We start from the raw sequence: 19,235 nt of genomic DNA, 5'->3' as shown, positions 1-19,235 counted from the left end.
TGATAAGAACGATGTGGTACAAACTGACAAAAGAAGATGACCCAGTAAAGTTCTGTCTACTGTGAGGTTAAAACGGGTAGTCAAATAGAGAGCATTTATTTATATTTCTTTCCATAAAAGCTTGAGACTGCTGGCAGAAATGTAACTAACACCACAAGATAGAAATAGATACGTAGTTCAAGGTGGAGGGAAAATAAACCCAGGAGTAGAGTTATTACACAGACATGCAAACCAGAAAATGAAGTCCCACAGAGCTGCCAAAAGCGAACGCAAATTTGGCCTAGAACTTCCTAGCAATCAAAATAAGAAGGAAATATAACAATTATGAAACTAGTGTTCATTAGAGTAAAAGCAAGTCTAGGGTTCAGGAGAAGTTCTTTTTGTTCCACCTCTGAAGCCAGAAGGAGCTTATTCCTGTGGGTCTTCCTGAGGCCACAAGTTAGGTGCAAAGCCAGATCGGGTGACCTCATGCCTGGTGGAATTGTGCCTTGTGGTGCCACAAGTGCCCTGGTGCCTTGTGGAATTCTACAAGGGCAAAGGGTTCTGTGGTTACTACAGCATACTCTCTGCTGACTTTGTAGCATCCAGGGATAAAGTCCACACTCCCTGGAACGGTGGTTATCAAGTTGGGTTCTAATGAGGTACTTTCAGAGTTCTACCAATTTTCTTTTGGAGTTCAATTTCCTAGTCTTCAAATACAAACAAAACAACAACCTTCCCCAGCCCACCCCCCAAGAGAAAACACACCAAAAAACCCAAACAGGAAATGCAAGAATATACACAGCACAACACATTTTAACAATGATAACCATCCTCATATTAAGCCTCTTTAAGGGCAGATGCTGGGTCAACATGCGTCCTGCCATTTCTTCTCGTACATTTGAACTTCTTAAAAAATGACTCACTGATTAGGAAAGTTATAATTCTGTGTTGGTATTCTGGAAATTCAAGCCTGTGCATGTCCATTCATATAAAATTATACAAACAACCTACACATATATCACCTTCAAACAAATGACAGGCCAGGAGCAGGTACAACTAGTTGGTGTACGCCCTCATCATGACCTAATAGCCAGCTGCACATTAATAAGCTGCCTACCACGCTCACTGAATCACAAGGTAATATCACTAAGACTGGCCCTAACTGTTGGGTGAAGTGCCCCTGTTCTGACTTTGATATGGACAGCTGTATTAGGATTCAATGACAAAACAAAAAACTTTTTGGTTCTTTCTAGCTTTTGGATCAGATTAATTCAATTCAAGATGATACTAAGAAGATAAAATGAGGGCTTAGAAGATAGATATCTCTGCAGCTACTTATGGATGTAAGTATTTTCCCTAATACTCTACTACTGAATTGGAAAACAGAAATAATCTAGACGTTAAGTCGTTAATATTGTTCTGCAACCGTCAGAAGTCTCCATCTCAAATTTTTGAGTTCATCAAAACTGCCTCATGGCGCTCCCCAATGCTACATTTCATAAATGCTACAAATGCATTTATAAAATATGCACTAAAAAAACTAGTGTGAAATATTTGTATAGGTAGTTCTGTTTCAAATTTCATTTGACTGAAGAACTTTTCTACCAAAAAATTTCAAAATGACCTCTGGCTAGGGTAGTCCTATGACAGACAGGGAGATACTGATCCCATCACCCCTCCCTGCCCCCCCCAACCCAACCCAAGACTGGATGGGGCGCCTCACTAAGCACTGAGCAGTCTTTAAATCTAATGACCTACCAGTCTAATCTAATCTGATACCAATATAATCTAACACAAACACCATCCTCTTCTATGAGTGGTATGACAAGGTTGGGAAGCTCTCTGAAGAACAAAGGAATTACAAATCGTGCTGGCAATTTTTCATAAATCTGATTTCTCCCAACAGCTTTTGACAAGAGCTGCAGTGGAAAGAACAAAGTTAAGTTCTTTGGCAACAAATTGAAGAGCAGATATTGCATACTCATGATAAGGGCAGAGATGAGGATAGAGTTTCATTCACTCATGAAAAGTAAAGAGAGAAATCAAGATAGGTCGGTGACTGGGGAAGACAATGGGATGTATTCCCAGGCCCGCCACTTCCTTATTTTGATTCCAGAATGGTTACCTAACCTTCTCTGAACCTCAGCATTGTCGATTGTAACAGGAAGGGACTAAATCAGTAGCTTTCAACAGGGACTGAACATCAGAACCTCCTGAGAGCCATACAGAATATATCATGTTAGCAATGATATTCATATGTGCCAGGAAATGTGAGCATTCTATGTGTATTAACCCATTTAGTTCCCCACAAGAACTGTTACAGGTATTATTACCCTGATTTTACAGGGGAGGAAACTGGCACCAAGAGGTTGAGAAATCTGCCCAGTTAAGTGGCAGAGATGGGTGGAAGGACCCCAAGCCAGTGCTCTTTAGTACAATTCCATGTTACACTGCCTCTCTCCATGTGTATCTCTGAATCTTCTGACTCAGACTCTACTGAAGGGCCTGTACATGCAAATTTTAATTCTGATGAGTTTCTTTGTTCACAGTCACTTGAACTAGAAGAGATGTAATGTTCTGTGATTCAGCTTGGAGATGAAAAAGGTGACATAAACTTTTTAATTAAATAAATACTCAAGGCCTTCAGAAATCTCAGTCAAAATTAAATGGGTTTGGCTTTCAACAGCTACACTGTATAGTATCAAACAATAACAACAAAGACAATGAATAAAGAAATAGTAGGGAAAATTTAGGGAACAAAATGTTATCTAGCCAGTTAACTAGACGGATTGCACCAGGTTACTTAAGTTGATTGAGTAATGGAGCAAAACTCAAGCCTATATACATGGGCAGTAACAATAATATTTTCATAATTTTTGGCTTAGATTTGGGGGTGAAGATGAAACATTTTGGAAAAACCCTTGGAAAGGATCAGTGCTTCTATCCAAATGGGCCAGGGATCTCTTTGTTTCTAGGATCACAAATAATCACCTCTTTGTTCCATGTTTAAATAAACAATCCTTATGCTACCAAAAAAGAGGCATCTTTGGAAAAGATGGAACTCTGCATGTAAATGCTGATCCTTTAAATAATGTTGGTTTTTTTTCATACAGGTTCCCTCACTGACAGCTGAGTAATAGAATCAGAAAGATGGTATGGCATAAAGAGAAAATGAGAAAGTCAAGTGATCCTGGTCCAAAAAGCCAGTTGAGCCTAGGAGGTAGGTTTAAGCCAGGTCACTGAGGGTACAGATGGCATCCCCTGGCACAGCCCTGAACTTGGTCAGGTTTGTTTGTGTTGTGAATGTACTTCCTCTCTAATTCTAGATACCCCATTTAGGGAAACTTGTCCTCCTCTCCTCCCACTCAATCCCATGGCTCCCTTACAAAATCTCTTCTCAAAAGTCTCCGGTCTGAAGCCAAATGATCCTATCAAGGGAGTTGCATAGCTCGTTATTAAACAAAACGCAACTTAAAAAAAAATTTAAGTTCCTAAGACTGAACTATAAAAATTTACAAAAATAATGACGTTAGAGGAATATACATATCAACGGTGGCTATACAGATGGGAAGTTTCTATTACACAGTATTCCAGCTGACAAACAGGTATAATTACTAGTCACTCTTCTGCACTAAAGTTTCTTCAGTCTGGAATTGACGTATTATTTCTTTCCACTTAATAGCCACACCAAAAGCACACAAACTCATAAAGCAAACAGGTACTCAATTTGAAATTTCCTGAATGTAGATGAGAATTTGCAGGCAAGAATAAAAGTAAGTTCTTCCCCCTGATCCTTATATCTGTTAATGGCACCAAACTCCCAGTTTCCTAGACTCAAAATCTCACCTTCATCTGGAATCATCCTCCTCCTTGAACTTACCCTCTTTTACATGCTGTCAAGGGACAATCCTGAAGATATCGCCTACCTTCTCAGTGAGGTACAGGCCTTCTTTTGGGATTGAAGGCCCCCATGACACGGTCCTAATGAAGCCCAGACAAGGCAGAAGCCAGGCTTCAAACCTGGGCTTAAGCTGCTCACCCAGACTGAAGACTTAATCAAATGCCAAGCTTTTTTTGATGCCTCCGTGCTAAGTCACTTCAATCATGTCTGACTCTTTGCAACTCCATGGACTGTAGCTTGACAGGCTCTTCTGTCCATGGGATTTTCCAGGCAAGAATACTGGAGTGGGCTGCCATGCCCTCCTCCATGGCATCTTTCCCATCCAGGTATCAAACAAACCCACATCTCTTATGTCTCCTGCGTTGACAGGCAGGTTCTTTACCACTAGCACCATTCAAGGACATGTAATCACGCCCTACCTTGTAAGTTCTGAGTACTTTCTACCTCTCACCTGATACACCACATTCTGGTCCATGTCTATGAGTGAAGTTTATTTTCTATGTAAGACAAGAACCTCGCTGAGGGTGGGAAATGGGTCTTATGCAGTGCAGGATCCAGCAAAATCAAAAAGCATGATGCTTAGTAAATAGTGGAATTCACCACCGAATTCTACTTGTTTCATTTCTCCCCAGAAGAGGTTTGGTTTGTATTTTAATCCAGTTGATACTTGTAGCAAAGTTATAATGCTATGTCACGCCATTTTCTAAAGCACTGTTGTTTAGATTTTCTAGATGGGGGTCTGTAAAAGAATGCTCTTTTCCTATGCACTATGCCCCTCAGGCATCAAGCGAATGACAAACTGCATACCTATCTGTGCTGTGTAATCTTGGGCAGCTGCACACTAGACAGCTAACTGGGAGCAGAGTTCTGTATAACTGGCTGCATTAAAAGGGATTACTGTGTTAGATGTCAGGAAAGATGAGTTCCTCCTCTGTCCTCTCGCCTTTGCCTTGAGCTTTTGATTCTACAAACCAGTCAACTGGACTTAAGGGAAGCTGATTTTTCTAACAAAATCTTGTTAAATCTATCCTGACTGAATTTCTCTCTTTCTGGATCCTTAGGAAATGAGTCTTTCTACAGTCTGTGGTAAACAGAGGGCTGTGGGCACTGATGAGGGGAGGGTGAAGACGATGAACTGGCATTCAGAGGATATCTGGGGAAGTAGAAAGCACAGTGGTTCTGAGTATGGACTCTGGAGTCAGACTGTCCAGGCTCACATCCCGGCTCCGCCATCATCAGCTGAATTATCCCGTGCAGTAAGAGAAGGAAATCTCTCTCACTCCCATTTTTAAAATAGGGATGACATTCAGACAGAGAAAGACAAATATCAGATGATCACTTATAAGTGGAATCTAAAAAAAAAAATGATATAAAAGAATGTATTTACTAAACAGAAACAGACTCACAGACACAGAAAACAAGCTTATGGTCACCAAAGGGGAAAGTGAGGGGGAGGGATAAATTGGGGATTTAGAATTAATAAGTACATCCTAACATACATAAAATGGATAAGCAAGGTCTTACTGCATTGAGCAGGGAACTATATTCAGTATCTTGTAATAACCTATAATGGAAAAGAATCTGAAAAAATACTATACATATTTAAATTTAAAATAATTTAAATGTTCATTTTATCAATTAAAAATTAATTTTAATCCATTAAAATTAATTTGTTAAAAATCAGTTGAAAAAAATAGGGATAACAGTACTGCCCATAATGTTGTTCTTAGGATTAAATAATAAAACACCTGCCATACTTACTGGAACAAAGGACATATCTGAAAAGGTTAGCTGTTGCCATTATTGAGGTGTTTACATATTATACCGAAATTGTTCACATATATTTATTACAAAATGCTGATGGGGAAACATGAGGGAGAGGTTGTAAATTTCTTATATTCATGGTAACCCAATAAGGAAATTCTAAGTCAAACTAAGCATAACTGCCAAATAAAGACTTAACGCTTTTATTCTTGATGATACTACGTTCACCTTTATTTAATAATTAAACACTCCTGAGCTGCTGCCACAGAAGATGCCACAGAAATGCAAGGTTCATACAGAGGAACAGGAAATGGACAAACATACAGTAAACTCCATCTGCTCTTACAGAGGAGGAGAGGGTGCTTCAGTAAAAATTCACGTGGCCCAGCCTTTATCTTCAGGGCTGGTTTGCCAATTCTGCTCAGGCTAACACTGAAACTGATCTGCTATCAGCATGTGCAGTATCTGGGTAATACAGGAGAGAAGGCTCTTAATTATGCCCAGGAACAATAAAAAGAAATCCTTAAGAAAAAGGCCAAAGACAATAAGAAGGGTTGGCTAGAGCTCTACATATCCATGTCAACCAGCAAATATCACACAGAGGATAAATTAGAAAACAGACATAACTGAGATTTTTCTGCCAAAGAATCAAATGCATGTATACATCAGGTATGGGGCAATACCTAAAGCTTGAGGTTTCAACTGCTTGTGATGACACTGAATGTCGCTGACCTGTAGTAATTTTCAGTTTTGCTGTGGTATGTATTTGAATCATGGGCACTCCTAGACAGAGGGAAGTGAATCATGTTGCCAGTGAAGAAGTATAGCCCATGACCCAGAGTCCATATTTCAAGAGGGCTTTGCTGTAATTGTGGAGCAGCAATTCTCAAGAAGGGATTCAATATTGTGTTCATTTCTGAAAATTGCCCATTCCCTTTAAAAAAGCCAACTGACATTTCTAATGATAAAAGGGAAGAAAAAGGAGAGCTGTAGGAAAGAGATGGTTCTCTAATGGAAAGCAGGTATTTGTGGGGGATTTTTTTTTTTTTTTGATGCTGAAATTATGTCTGTGAAATTCTGGGATTTCCAAAAGTCTTCTGATTATATCTTAGTGTATCAAAGATCTATTGTACATAAAGTATTTCCTAAAGTGCCAGAATTCTTTCATACCATGAAGCAATTAACATGAACAAGAAAAAAATTCTATATGCTTATCCAAGAGATGAATAGGAGATTTAGTTAAATATACACTGTTCCTCCTAAACTCTGCAATCGGCTGTGACTTCCATTTTTAGAAGAAAAGATCACAAAATGATATGTATCCTGCTCAGTGTCTAAAGCATCGTGCTTTTCTCTTTGACTACACATACCCTTCTAGTCAAGGCTATGGTTTTTCCCGTGGTCATGTATGGATGTGAGAGTTGGACTGTGAAGAAGGCTGAGTGCCTAAGAATTGATGCTTTTGAACTGTGGTGTTGGAGAAGACTCTTGAGAGTCCCTTGGACTGCAAGGAGATCCAACCAGTCCATTCTGAAGGAGATCAGTCCTGGGTGTTCTTTGGAAGGAATGATGCTAAAGCTGAAACTCCAGTACCTCATGCAAAGAGTTGACTCATTGGAAAAGACTCTGATGCTGGGAGGAATTGGGGGCAGGAGGAGAAGGGGACGACAGAGGATGAGATGGCTGGATGGCATCACTGACTCGATGGACGCGAGTCTGAGTGAACTCCAGGAGCTGGTGATGGACAGGGAGGCCTGGCGTGCTGCAGTTCATGGGGTCACAAAGAGTCGGACACAACTGAGCGACTGAACTGAACTAAACCCTTACTAGAATATGGTCCATGAAGAAAGAGTTAAATTACAATTAGTGGCTCAATATTTTTATGCAATAGATTGGCATGCTTTTTTAAAAGCGTGACATAAAGTCTGAAAAACACATCTTAGATCACATTTTTCAGAAAATGTTCAATTTTCTTGGTTTAAGTCCTCACTGAGTTATTATGTGTCATCCTCTTATGCTAGGAATAATAAAAGAAACCAAGTCCCAGAAAGTATTGCTGTTAGTATTTTGTTTTGAGAATCTTCTAGATCGATGAAGAAAGGATCATTGAGAGGATAAAAATCACCTGCGTAAAGAACAAAAACAATTGGAACTTAAAAGAAACCCTGTTATTTATTATATAAATAAAACCTGTATATGGGCAAGGAGCTACACAATAAAGAAAAATGGCATGTATTTTCTATGATTAACTGTGGCAAACTTATCTTGACTTTTGGGGAGAATTTTTTTTAAGTATGCCAGTCAATAACACTTTTTTTTAAGGCACACACTTAATGAGAGAACTACTTTTTTTTTTTTAAATTACTCTATGTTCCTGTTAACTTTTCTTTTTCTGGCTGTCTTTCAAAGGAAAAGACATAAAAAATTGCTAGACATAGTTTCAGTATATTTGTAAAATACAATTTAAAAAAAAAAACTAAAAATTCAAATGGCTTTGGAATACAATACAACTTCAGTATTGAAATAAATTTCAGTTATCCAAGATGCAGTCAATGCCCAAGAAAAAAAAAATGATCTATGGGTCTTTACTGTTGAGGCATGTGAATTAAATACACTGTCACCACCACCAATACCACCGCCACTGCCACTAAGTAGCTGACACCACTTCAACTTGCCTGGAAACATCACTTGAAGGGTAAATTATGCTTCAAAGAGAGAGAGCAGCTTCTCACTTAACCCTGCTTCCAAAGCTCTGGGTTTGTAAGATTCACAAGCCTGACTTGAGAATGATACTGAATGTAGGCAACACAATCTTTTGGCCCATATCTTTGATGTCTGTGCAGTCACCTGAATACTCCAGCATAAACGCATGTGAGGTGTATGTGCTTCTTCTCTAAAGTAACTGCACTAATAGCTCAGGGTATGTTCAGGCTTCTTGGACTGAGTCATTTCGAGATGCCTGCATGGCCTTGGATCATCGGGCTTTAAATTTTCTCATCGATTTGAAAGTGAGTGAGAATCAGATCACTTTTCGGTGATTTTTCCTACTTCATCAGAGGATGTTTGTTTTGTTTCAATTTAAGGTCTTCCCATTTCACAGAGTAAATTCCAAAGGACTTCATATATACCTGGGATTTCCTAATAGTGGGTCTGGTAGACCTATTGTTACTTTCAGAGTTTAACTTCATATTAGGGTTAAAAGTGGATCATTTAAGCATAAAAAACTAAACTTATCTCACTAGAAAAACCTTCACTTCCAAACGTACCCTAAAAATAGCCTAATGATTTTGAAATAAAAGGGATGATCATTTTATTCTTGGGTTGAGAAAAAAGAAAGTTTAGCTGATAGACTGTTTAAGAAATTTTGGTTACAGAGATAGATGGAAATGTATAAAGAATTATTCCTTATAATTTCAAGTTCTCCATTTACCTAATAGTTTTTCAGTCAGAACTTAAAATATTCTTTTAACATCAGTGTTCAACAACAACAACAAAAAACTAGTGGTTTCAGGAGAGTATTTAGTTTCGTGGGGGCTGTTTGTAGGTTGCATGAATGAATAAAAGTATGGCCACATCTGGGGAACACAGGGAAGGCTGGAGTTTAGGGTGTGAGAATCAGCGAGTGTGTATGCGCTTCATGTCTTCTCTCTCAGCTAAGTGCAACTCACATTTTCATTTTATTCAGAGCTAAAACCTTATAGTCATTTTAAATCCTGCTTCAGACCCTGGGTTTCTATCTCTAGGGTGCCCCTCCCCTCCACCTTTCATTACAGCCCCAAATGAGGGTCATGTTAACTTGACTTATGAGAGCCCCCTTCTCCAAGCCAACCTGTTGACTTTTGGCATAATTACCATTTTGAGAAAGAGAGAAAAAGGAAACACAGAATTGTGTTTCTCTTTCACTCCAAGAGCCAGCTTCCCCTCTGTGACTAAAGAATAAACTCCAAAAGTTTTAGCTTATTATTCAGTGCTAACAATATGCTACCAGCCTGCTTCTCTTTGCTCTACACCCACTCTCCCGACTCCGGACACCAGAAGCCCTGGCTAACAAACAACTGCTAAATGACAGTTATGCGCCAGGAAGTGCTCTTTGTGCTTTCTTAAACACCCAAGCATGCTCACATCTCCTGGGTCCTCTCAGAGGCCTGGAGGACACTATTATTTCCATCCTGCATGAAATCTTCCTTCTTTCTGGTTTAGCATCATCTCCTCCCTGGAAACAACCCTAATTCCCTGGCATTGAGGTTAATGAAACCGTCTTCTGACTCCTCCCACAACACTGCACAGATTATAACATTTACTTTATTCTGTCTCAAATTAGGGCTGGCTGTTTATGTCTGCCTCTGTTGATCTGTCCTGCTTTTTCTGCTTTGCCTTTTTAAGAGTTGCACTGTATTCAAAAGAATAAGGAAAACTTGCAGAGAACAGAAAACAAAGGGCTAGGAAATGAAAATATACTGGGTATTACAATCAGGGAATCATACTTAAAAATATTTCCTTTTAATTAGTACTAGGCTATAATAAGCTAAATTAAATTTCACATTTATATAAAAATCATGCTTTATTTCACTGTGAAGTGAATTAGATATCTATTGAATGAAAGGGGAGAAAAAAACAACAACTGGTTGACCAAGGACTGGTTTGGGAATGAGAGCAAGGTTATAGAAGGTAGGAAGAGCAGAAACATCTCATTTTGTTTCAATATCAACGCACTGTTTTTCCTTTGGCTCAATTGGTAAAGAATCTGCCTGCAGTGCAGGAGACCTGGGTTCGATCCCTGGGTAGGGAAAATTCCCTAGAGAAGGAAATGGCAACCCGCTCTAGTGGCCTGGGAAATCCCATAGACAAAGAAGCCTGGTGGGCTATAGCCCATGGGGTCACAAGAGTCAGACACCACTCAGCAACTAAACCACTACCACCATGAAGCTGTTGATACATTGAGTTATGTAGACCCTTCCATGTGATGTCAATACCACAATAATGTCTAGCCTCAGCCAGCAGAGACCCACATATCTGCCTCTACTGCAAACCAGGAAGAACTATGTACCAAACCTTATACCAAATATTGTTTTTAAATTTTCAGAAAAAAATAGTTTGGACACAATAAAGGACTTTACATCATTATGACAAGGACTAAATCATGGATGAGTGGCAACAAGAATAAACCTAGTGTTTACTTTCCCCCTCCTCCAGCTCCCCCAAAAAGCTCCATGGACAGAAGGCTGGTGGTTTTTGTCAATGCAGCCTATGGGCATTTTGTCAAGTGCCCTGGCTTTCTCAGCCTTCAGGATCAGAATCTGGTATTTCCTTCTTACTTTAAGATGTAGAACTATATGTAATTAAAATGTAATCCAGCAGTTGGGACTATGAGGAGGAAGGGCTCAGTCATGGGGAGACAAATATTTGTTCAATTACAAATGAGTTTCGATGGTCCTAGAATGTGGACCAGTTCCTTTGCTTATATTACTCGATTTAGTTCTAATCACCACCTCCTGATATAAGCATCATTTGACCCATTATACAGGCTACTGACAGAATGAAGTACTTGCTTAGCACTGTGGTAGGTAACTCTGGGGTACCAAAAATTTGCCACCTTGACTACCATGATTTTATGCTGTAGGTAAGAAAGTCATGAAGACGAGATGCTGTCAGCTAGGGCTGCCGAGCTGCCTCCATCAAATGCTCTTAGAAGGTGGACCTACTCTTACTCCGAGTCACCTGACCACCATCGCCAGTATCAATCCCTGCTGGTCCTTGAGGCCCGTCTCCTTCAAGTAACCTAAACTGGTGGCCCCCCAGCACGAGCCCCCTTCCTCTTAGCCATGCAGACCTTCTCTTTACGTTGTCCTGAGTCCCTCTGTAACTTGGAAAGAGGCTGCTTTTCCACCGTCATCTTTGTGTTGACATCTGCTTTTTCACCGTCATTTTTTCTAACATTATAGCATCTGTATATTCTACTCCAAACACAGCATTTTAAAAATACTTTTGGTTTCTCTTGCCAGTTTTCACAACCCTCATGTCATTCTTGCCTTTAGGTTTCATGCATTGTTTGTACATTACTGAGTCCCTATTACAAATGCTCCTAGGCATCTTTTTCCATTCATCTGTTAGATAACCCTCTAAAACATACAAGTCCTCTAGAGAGTCAAATTATTTGTTTCTACTGTTGCCCCTCCCATAATTCAGCTCATCAGGTCAATTTGTAAATTACAGTGCTAAATTTTTATTTCTAATATATTTTTCTTTTTTCGAGCTAAGAGTTTACACCTATCTTTTCTGAGAAGCTCCTGAAACTTTTCTAAAAACTCTCTAATTACATCCACTGGGTTTTTTAAGCTCAAGGATGAGTCACTTTCCCATAAGAGTTCTTGTCACTTCCATGTCGCCAACTAGCTATTCTTTACTGGAAACAATCAACTCCAGAACAGGAATGCCCTTTTTTGCTCTCTCTCTACATTCTGAGACACAAAATTGTCAACAAGACAAATCTGGTACTTATTAGATGCTCTGTGTTAAATGGAATGAAGCTCTCAACAGATATTGACATAAGAGTTCTCTATTACTGTGTGTTTTGCCTCTGTATAATACATAAAGAAAACTATCACTGGAGCTAACTATCAAACTTGGGGTTTTGCAAATGATAGGAGAAAGTAAGTGGCAAACTGTTATTGTTGCTATCGATAACAGCAAAGAGACTGATGTTTACACATGCTAAGAAAATCCACATTCGTCAAAGAGGATGAATTATCTAGGACAGATGATCAAATGCTCTTCTGCTGCATTGGGACATGATTTAACTCAGCTAAAAAAAAAAAAACTTCCAGTTTAATTTTTTGAATATAGATTTACTGTACATAAAAAAATGGTATTATTCTATTATGGTTGTTCAATTCTATCTTCTTTGTGTTAAAACTCACCTTACGTGCTTCCAAACTAGCTGAAGGAAAAATTTGTCTTCAGAAATCTTTCTCCCTTCTCTTGGACCTCACACATGTGAGGCTTATCTTCATTCTACTATTCCCTATGAAGTTGTATTTTTAGCTCCTTAGACTTTATGTTGCTCTATCTACCTGTAATTATGCTGCAAAAACATAGGAAGATGCTGGTAAAGGCCAGCAGCAGACAAGATAGCAAAAGGCCTATTTGTGGTCTTGAACAGCTGCAAAAGGGCAGGGCGCGCCTGGCAGAGTTCCTCTGACTCTGGTCAGCAGGACAAACCCCAGGAGCCGGACTTGCTTTCAAAGTCATCCTGAGCACAGGGACATTATTTCACTGCCCTGGAAGCAAAGGCTGCAGTCCAAGTCCAAAGGGGCTGATGAGAAGGGCAACACGGGAAAGGCCCAGGGAGGGTGCTGAGGGCGACGGTCGTCAAAAGGCTCTCTGGATCCTGACAAGTCATCTCTCACCATCCCACACTCCTCTCTAGAAACCAAACAGAGCAAAACCACCACCACTCCTGATGGAAAGCCAGATGTTACTTTTAGTTCCGGTTTGGAAACGCTGCCCAAGTAAGCTTTAAGATTCTTTTTTTTCTTAGAGCAAGAAGTAATAAATTTATATTTTACCCAGGATAATGGAAATAAGATGCTATTAATCAGATGTTTAGAAATGGAAATACTTTTCAGGGAACAGGAAACATTCTTTAGTGGATATCCTTTTCCACAGTTACATAAAATTCCATTTGTGAAGGACCATGATTGTCTTTGGGTAAATAAAAGATGCTGCTGCATATGCAGGATTTTATAGCTTAAAGTGATTAGCGGTTTTTAGTCTTTGCTTCTGGCTCTTTGGTTTAAATTAGTGCTTTCTTAGTGAGTTAATGCAATTGCAGCCAAGTAGCATATTTCTATTCTATTCCTCGACAACATTAGCATAGAATGTACATTTCCTTTGGAACAAAGTAAAACACATGTGTACATCTCTTCCCAGGACACAACAAAGGCGGCAGCAAGAAGAGGAATAGGAACTTGAGGAATAAGAGTGTCCAGAGCCGAGGGTGAGCAACGTGAACCACAAAACTACAGGTGTGAGTGAAGGCGGATCACCGCTGCCCCATTGGAATTAAGTTTATACACATTTAGAGTTAGGTTAGATGGTAACTGCCTTTCTGACAAACAGTAACAACTGAAGTTTCTCTTAAAGATGAGACCTATTGGCCCCCAGACATGCTTCCACAAAAACAAAAGCACTCCTCAAAAGGAACCAGCCGTGTTTCTAAATAATTCACATTTTCCTTCTCATGTGCCAACAAAGGCAAATTCTACTGAGAAAATGTTCCACTTTATTTTGTTATATAGGTACCCTGTTGATGTTAATGCTGACTGAGAAAGTGTCCAAGGACTCAAAACTTAGAAACTCTGTCGACTATGACCATAATGAGGATTCACAGATTTGTACTAAACCTCTCTTAAAACACAATTTATACCACTCTGTAATATGATCAAGGAGGTATTTAGGAGCTAAAAACAAGAACCTCTACTTACGGCTGACACAGCTTCACCAGGTCCTGGTCTGTGGTGTTGGGAGGCAGTCCCCGGATATAGAGGTTCGTTTTGCTCAGCTGATCCCATCCTGAGTTGCTACTGCTACTACTGTTGTTATTACTGCTGGTGGTGCTGGGGCTGGGAGGGGCCATAGGATGGGCTGGGACCAGAGACTGCTGGAAAACAAAGACCACAGCGTTAGAATGCTCCATGGAACTTGTGTTCAGCACCATTCAGAGGTTGCAAGATCTGCAAATCAAGATATATATATACAGATTATCTTCAGCTACTTTACTACATACATTTTAATTTACATCTTAAAAAAGATCTGTTCATTTTGCAAAAGTATTCTCTCCTTCAACATGAAATTAATAATAGGACAACTCATTCTCTACATGCCCTTGAAATAAGACTAAAATTTTGTAAGATTTTCTTCACATACTTTAAGGAATACGTTCAAGACTCAAAGTGAACTTGCATAAAGTTATGCAATAATATTTTAATACACAGTCATTCAGAAATCACTGGACTTTTGAAAAGGTTTTCAAACGCTGAAAAACACTTGATTGAAAGTTGCTGACAATTTTATTAAGATGATTCTTAGTGATCAAAAAAGAAAAAAAGATTACTCTTCAAGTGTCAGAAAGTTAAAGAGTTCAGTCAAGGTGCTCAAATAACGAAGACTTCACCTCGCGCTAAGACAGGCCCACGGCTTCTTTGAGACATCTGGATAAGATTCACAGGTCAGCTGCCTTTCGCTCTGGCTAACCTTGTGAAATTTAACCCCTGTGAGAACGGTGCAGAAGCTGGACACATTCCCAGGCCTGGCAGCAACCAACGTAACTTCTGTAAAGCCTGCAAGCCAGGGCTCAGTGTGGTTTTAGCCACCTAGGAAGACTGTCTGAAAATGTACTCACACCAGATAATTGTTAACCAATTGAAAGAAACCACAGTTCTCTGTCCCTGTGCCATACACATGACCTCTGAAGAAGTGAAATGGTTCAGTGTGAGATGCAAGTGAGCACACCCTGAAGTGTTCTCACGGCAAATGTTCTGCAATTTCACACCAGGACAGGAATTTTTTCACTTCTCATCTTCTAAATAATAAATAAGACTAACCAATACGGTCCTAATAAAGGACATCACTGACACTGAACAACAGTTTGAAGATGTAAAATTAGTCACTAGACATGGATCCAAAATGTCAAACCTTAGGACTTTTACTACCACAAACAAGAAAATAAAGCATATCTAAGACACAATTCAATTCCTCTTTATATCAAAAGGCAGACCTCTGGCAATACATACAACCCTGCTCACCTTGTTGGCCATCTCAACGCCCCAGGATAGACTGTCCCACTTGGCACTGCCTTGGCCATCCTAATGCCACAGGATCCCGGGGGCATGGGGCTCCTCGTGGATCTAGACATGAAACGTATACTATGCAGATTTTTCTTCTCACTCCCCAGGGTCCTTGCTAAAATCACAGCCCAGACACCACTTTATCTCAAAGGATTGTTTTTCAAAAAGGAGTGTTGCCAGAAGAGTTAACAATAGTCAATGTATTAATGAAGGCTGAACTTGAACCAGGAACATCAGCAATGCTTAACCCCAATGAAACCTGCCTGAGCTCATATCCTAGCAAATCTATTTGATTTATGCCCTTAATAAGCAGGTGAACTCAAACCCTTTCCTGTCATCCCCTGTGTTTCTCTAAGAGGTAAAAATTGTTTTCCAGGTATAAACTAAGCCTTGTCTCTTGCACTGTTACTGCTGGCACTGCAGACCCCCATCCGGCCCACAGAGAGGTCTGTGTTCCTGCTCCAAGGTCATCCAATATAACTGCTGGCTGACACCTGCAATCAGCCAGGTGCCCCTCCTTTCTTTCTTCAGTGAAGAGCAGGGGGACTGGGACGTAACCCACACATCTGCCTCCCTGTCCCTAGCTTTCGATTCACACTGACAGCTGCAGATGATTAGGCAAGACTCAAATTTTTCTTAAATCACTTCTGATCAACGTCCAAGAACCTGGTCCTTGCCACAAACACACTGTTTTTCCCAGTAAGACTTGGTGTGTTCAGTGTGGCAGTCGGGGAAGGCAATGTGCTCACCTGGGTAAGCCTTGTAGGGGTGTGACAGAAGCTGTGGATTTCGGGTCAACGCCCACCTCTCAGGGGGAAGCCATGCAAAGCCAGTGAACCGTTAGGTGTTTGAAAGACTGCATTCCAAGCTGGCCTTGGCTCTTGCCTCCGCTTTTCTCTGGGGTGGAAAGTGGAGTGCCAGGCATGGACTTTCTATCGTTAAAAGAAACACCTGGGGGCATGATTTATCAGGAGATTTTTTTGGACAAGAAGTAGGCTTCTATTCACGTATTTGGCAGAAGTAGAACTGTGATTTACATAGCTGATCTAATATATCTTTGACAGGCCTCCCTATTTATGACAGTAATATTTTCCTACTCTGGGAAGTAGGTGGGGAGCAAATACCCTCTGTCCCTCCCCACTTACTCTTCAACTTACTCTCTGGGGGAAAGAAATCTCCTAGTATTCCTGTCCCAGGTGGGAGAAGGGGGTTCCTGAATGCATCTCAAGGAGGATGACTGGTCTCTGGTGAATCCTGGTGACCAAGTTTAAATTCAAATGTATCCTAATAGCAACTGTCACAAATGGCTGATGACTAAAGAGAAGAAGCATTAAATTAGTCCAGGTTGTCAATTTTCTAAAACTTTAGACCAAAGACTGAGTTTTTAGAACTCATCGAAATTAAAAAGTTAAAGACTGGACACATGTTCAGAGAAGAAAATTCAAACACAATAAAGGAGTTTATTCCAAAATATTCAGAATTGGTTAATGATAACTGTAACAGCAGGGTAATAATTACTATCAAATATTGCATGTTTCATATGTAACAGACACTGTGCCGTGTGCTGTGCATGTATTATCTTACTTAACCCAAACGAGACAAATGCATTCTTGTTTTCGCATTTTGAAGATCAGGAAACTGAGTCTCAGGAGACATTAAGTAATGTGTCATAGGTCACACTTTTAGTAGGTGGCAGGACTGGAATTTGAACTCAGGTCTGCTGGACAAAAAAGTCAAAGCCCTTGATCTGTGTCCTAAGTGGCATCCGAAACACTGTCCATATCCTAAATGTGCTATTTGTATTACTTCATTTTTCTGTGCTCATCCTTCCTACAAGTTAAATGACTAAATTCCAGTTTCTCTGAAATATGATACTTAATACCATTGGTGGCTGCACTTTAAAAAAAATGTCAAAAGTGCCTTTAAGTTAATTTAATGATCACAGAAGTCAGCTTGTGTTTTGATTTTTTTTTTAAAGGAAATCTTTTAAAAGGTCAGTTTTAAAGATTCTACCTTATAGATCTTTTCACTAAAAGAATTCTGCGAACAACTTTGGAAAATTACAGCATGTTACAGATGAACAACAGAGTCATCATTTTAGGAAGCCTCCACTCAACAAAAGAATGAAACCCTCACTCCCAGACTGAAATACAAACCCTGACAAGTCTTTACCTTAGTTAGGACCCTGCTGATCAATTCAAAGCAATTAACATTTTACAGTCACATGCCTCAACAGCATGAACAGCAAACTTACGGGGAGGAAAAAAGCTTCTAAGTGGATGATACTTACCAAACTCCATTTTCATTACTGGCTGTCCTTTTACATTTTGCCTCTCAAGATCCCTAAGCTGCCCCCAAATTTGAAAAGACACCCCCCTCCCCCGCCACCAACCTTTCACCCACTGGATGAAGCGTGTAGACAATTTTCACAAATTCAACCTATTTATTTAAGGAACTGGATGGTTGAATGACCACCACTAAGTGACAGCTCATCCTACAAGAGCTGAGAAGTCTATCCCAGTCTTCTCTGGCCTAATCTCACTGCTTCAGTTCAGGCAAACAATATACCTAGCAAACTGTCATCCAAGGGGAAAAACAAGCTAATTCAGTTTTCACAATAACATTCATTAATAACTGGGCTAAATTCTCATGCAGAGGTGATGGTGAATAATTGGGTGGCTGTTAGCAGAGCTTCTCTGCATTCCCTGTAGGAGTGGGTGTGGCATCAGCAGGAAGAGTGCTTCTCAGCACTCAGGGAGGACTTCCTGTGTGGACCACAATCAGGGAGGACTTCCTGTGTGGACAGCTCTGATGCCTCCATCAAAGCAGGAAGGCCCACTCACCTCCTAAACTAAAAGACTCCTGGCACACAACAACTATACATACGGTAAATCTATTTCACTCCCATCACATCAGCCCTATTCCAACGCACACTAAGAAGCCTCTTCTGTATAAATGCATCTAAAAGTATTTTTTCAAGGGATTAGCTGTGTGTGACCTAAAAATATATCGGTAATCATGTACATTGTTGCAGATTTCTATTCAGCAAAGACAATTAAAGACTGGTCACTATAAATTCTATTGTCTTATTTCCTTCCTATTTCTAACAGGCTAAAGAATAGTGCTCTGACCAATTTTACAGTTGAAGTGGTTCTTCCCCCACCCCTACCTCCCCATTTAGTAACTTCCCTAAGAATATATTTTGAAGGGAAAGGAAATCTAGTACCTCCCTTTTAATTACCCTCAAGTCTTCTTTAAGGTTGTCATCCTTATAGTTTAAGATTATAGTCCATAATCCCTGTCTCCACCCTGCCACCCCTACACACACACACAGACACACACACACACACACAGACACACACACACACACAGGGACAGATAGACACCCACTATCAAACAGCAGGGAGGTCTACCACTTCAACTATTTCTTTATCCAATAATCACCACAGTCACTCCTGAGAGCAGACTGGAGTCACAGACATTATCATTTCTCCAGGAAACAGTATAATATCAAGCCTGGCATGAATGGAGTACTATACGAAGGCACTGTCTACCAGACTAGTTCCACACACTGGTTCTTCTCTCTAAACTTTCAATATGTAAAGGGAATTTAATAATTGAATGGGCCAATTTTCACCACCGTCAGGGCATTTTTGTTGGTTTGTTTTCTTTTGGACATCTGAGTGGCTCCAAAAGGGCTAGGAATAATGGCTGAGAAAGAAAGTTTCTGGCACAGGCAGCTG

General features: G+C 40.0%; 1 protein-coding gene across 16 annotated transcripts in view; it reads right to left on the bottom strand.

Moving 5' to 3' along the window:
- The window catches only part of RBMS1 (RNA binding motif single stranded interacting protein 1), a 217,886-nt gene that overhangs the window by 80,371 nt on the left and 118,280 nt on the right, over positions 1 to 19,235 (bottom strand). For 8 of the 16 annotated variants that reach the window (XM_069577334.1, XM_069577341.1, XM_069577336.1 and 5 more), the window contains exon 2: positions 14,131 to 14,306. In XM_069577334.1, coding sequence (XP_069433435.1) covers positions 14,131 to 14,306 — 176 coding nt within the window. The remainder of the gene's footprint in view (positions 1 to 14,130; positions 14,307 to 19,235) is intronic. The other 8 variants (XM_069577342.1, XM_069577335.1, XM_069577338.1 and 5 more) reach the window with 1 other exon arrangement.

The sequence above is a fragment of the Ovis canadensis genome, chromosome 2, assembly GCF_042477335.2.
Source record: "Ovis canadensis isolate MfBH-ARS-UI-01 breed Bighorn chromosome 2, ARS-UI_OviCan_v2, whole genome shotgun sequence".
NCBI lineage: Eukaryota > Metazoa > Chordata > Mammalia > Artiodactyla > Bovidae > Ovis > Ovis canadensis.
The sequence above is the reverse complement of the archived record's forward strand: the minus strand, read 5'-3'. Positions and strand labels throughout refer to the sequence as shown.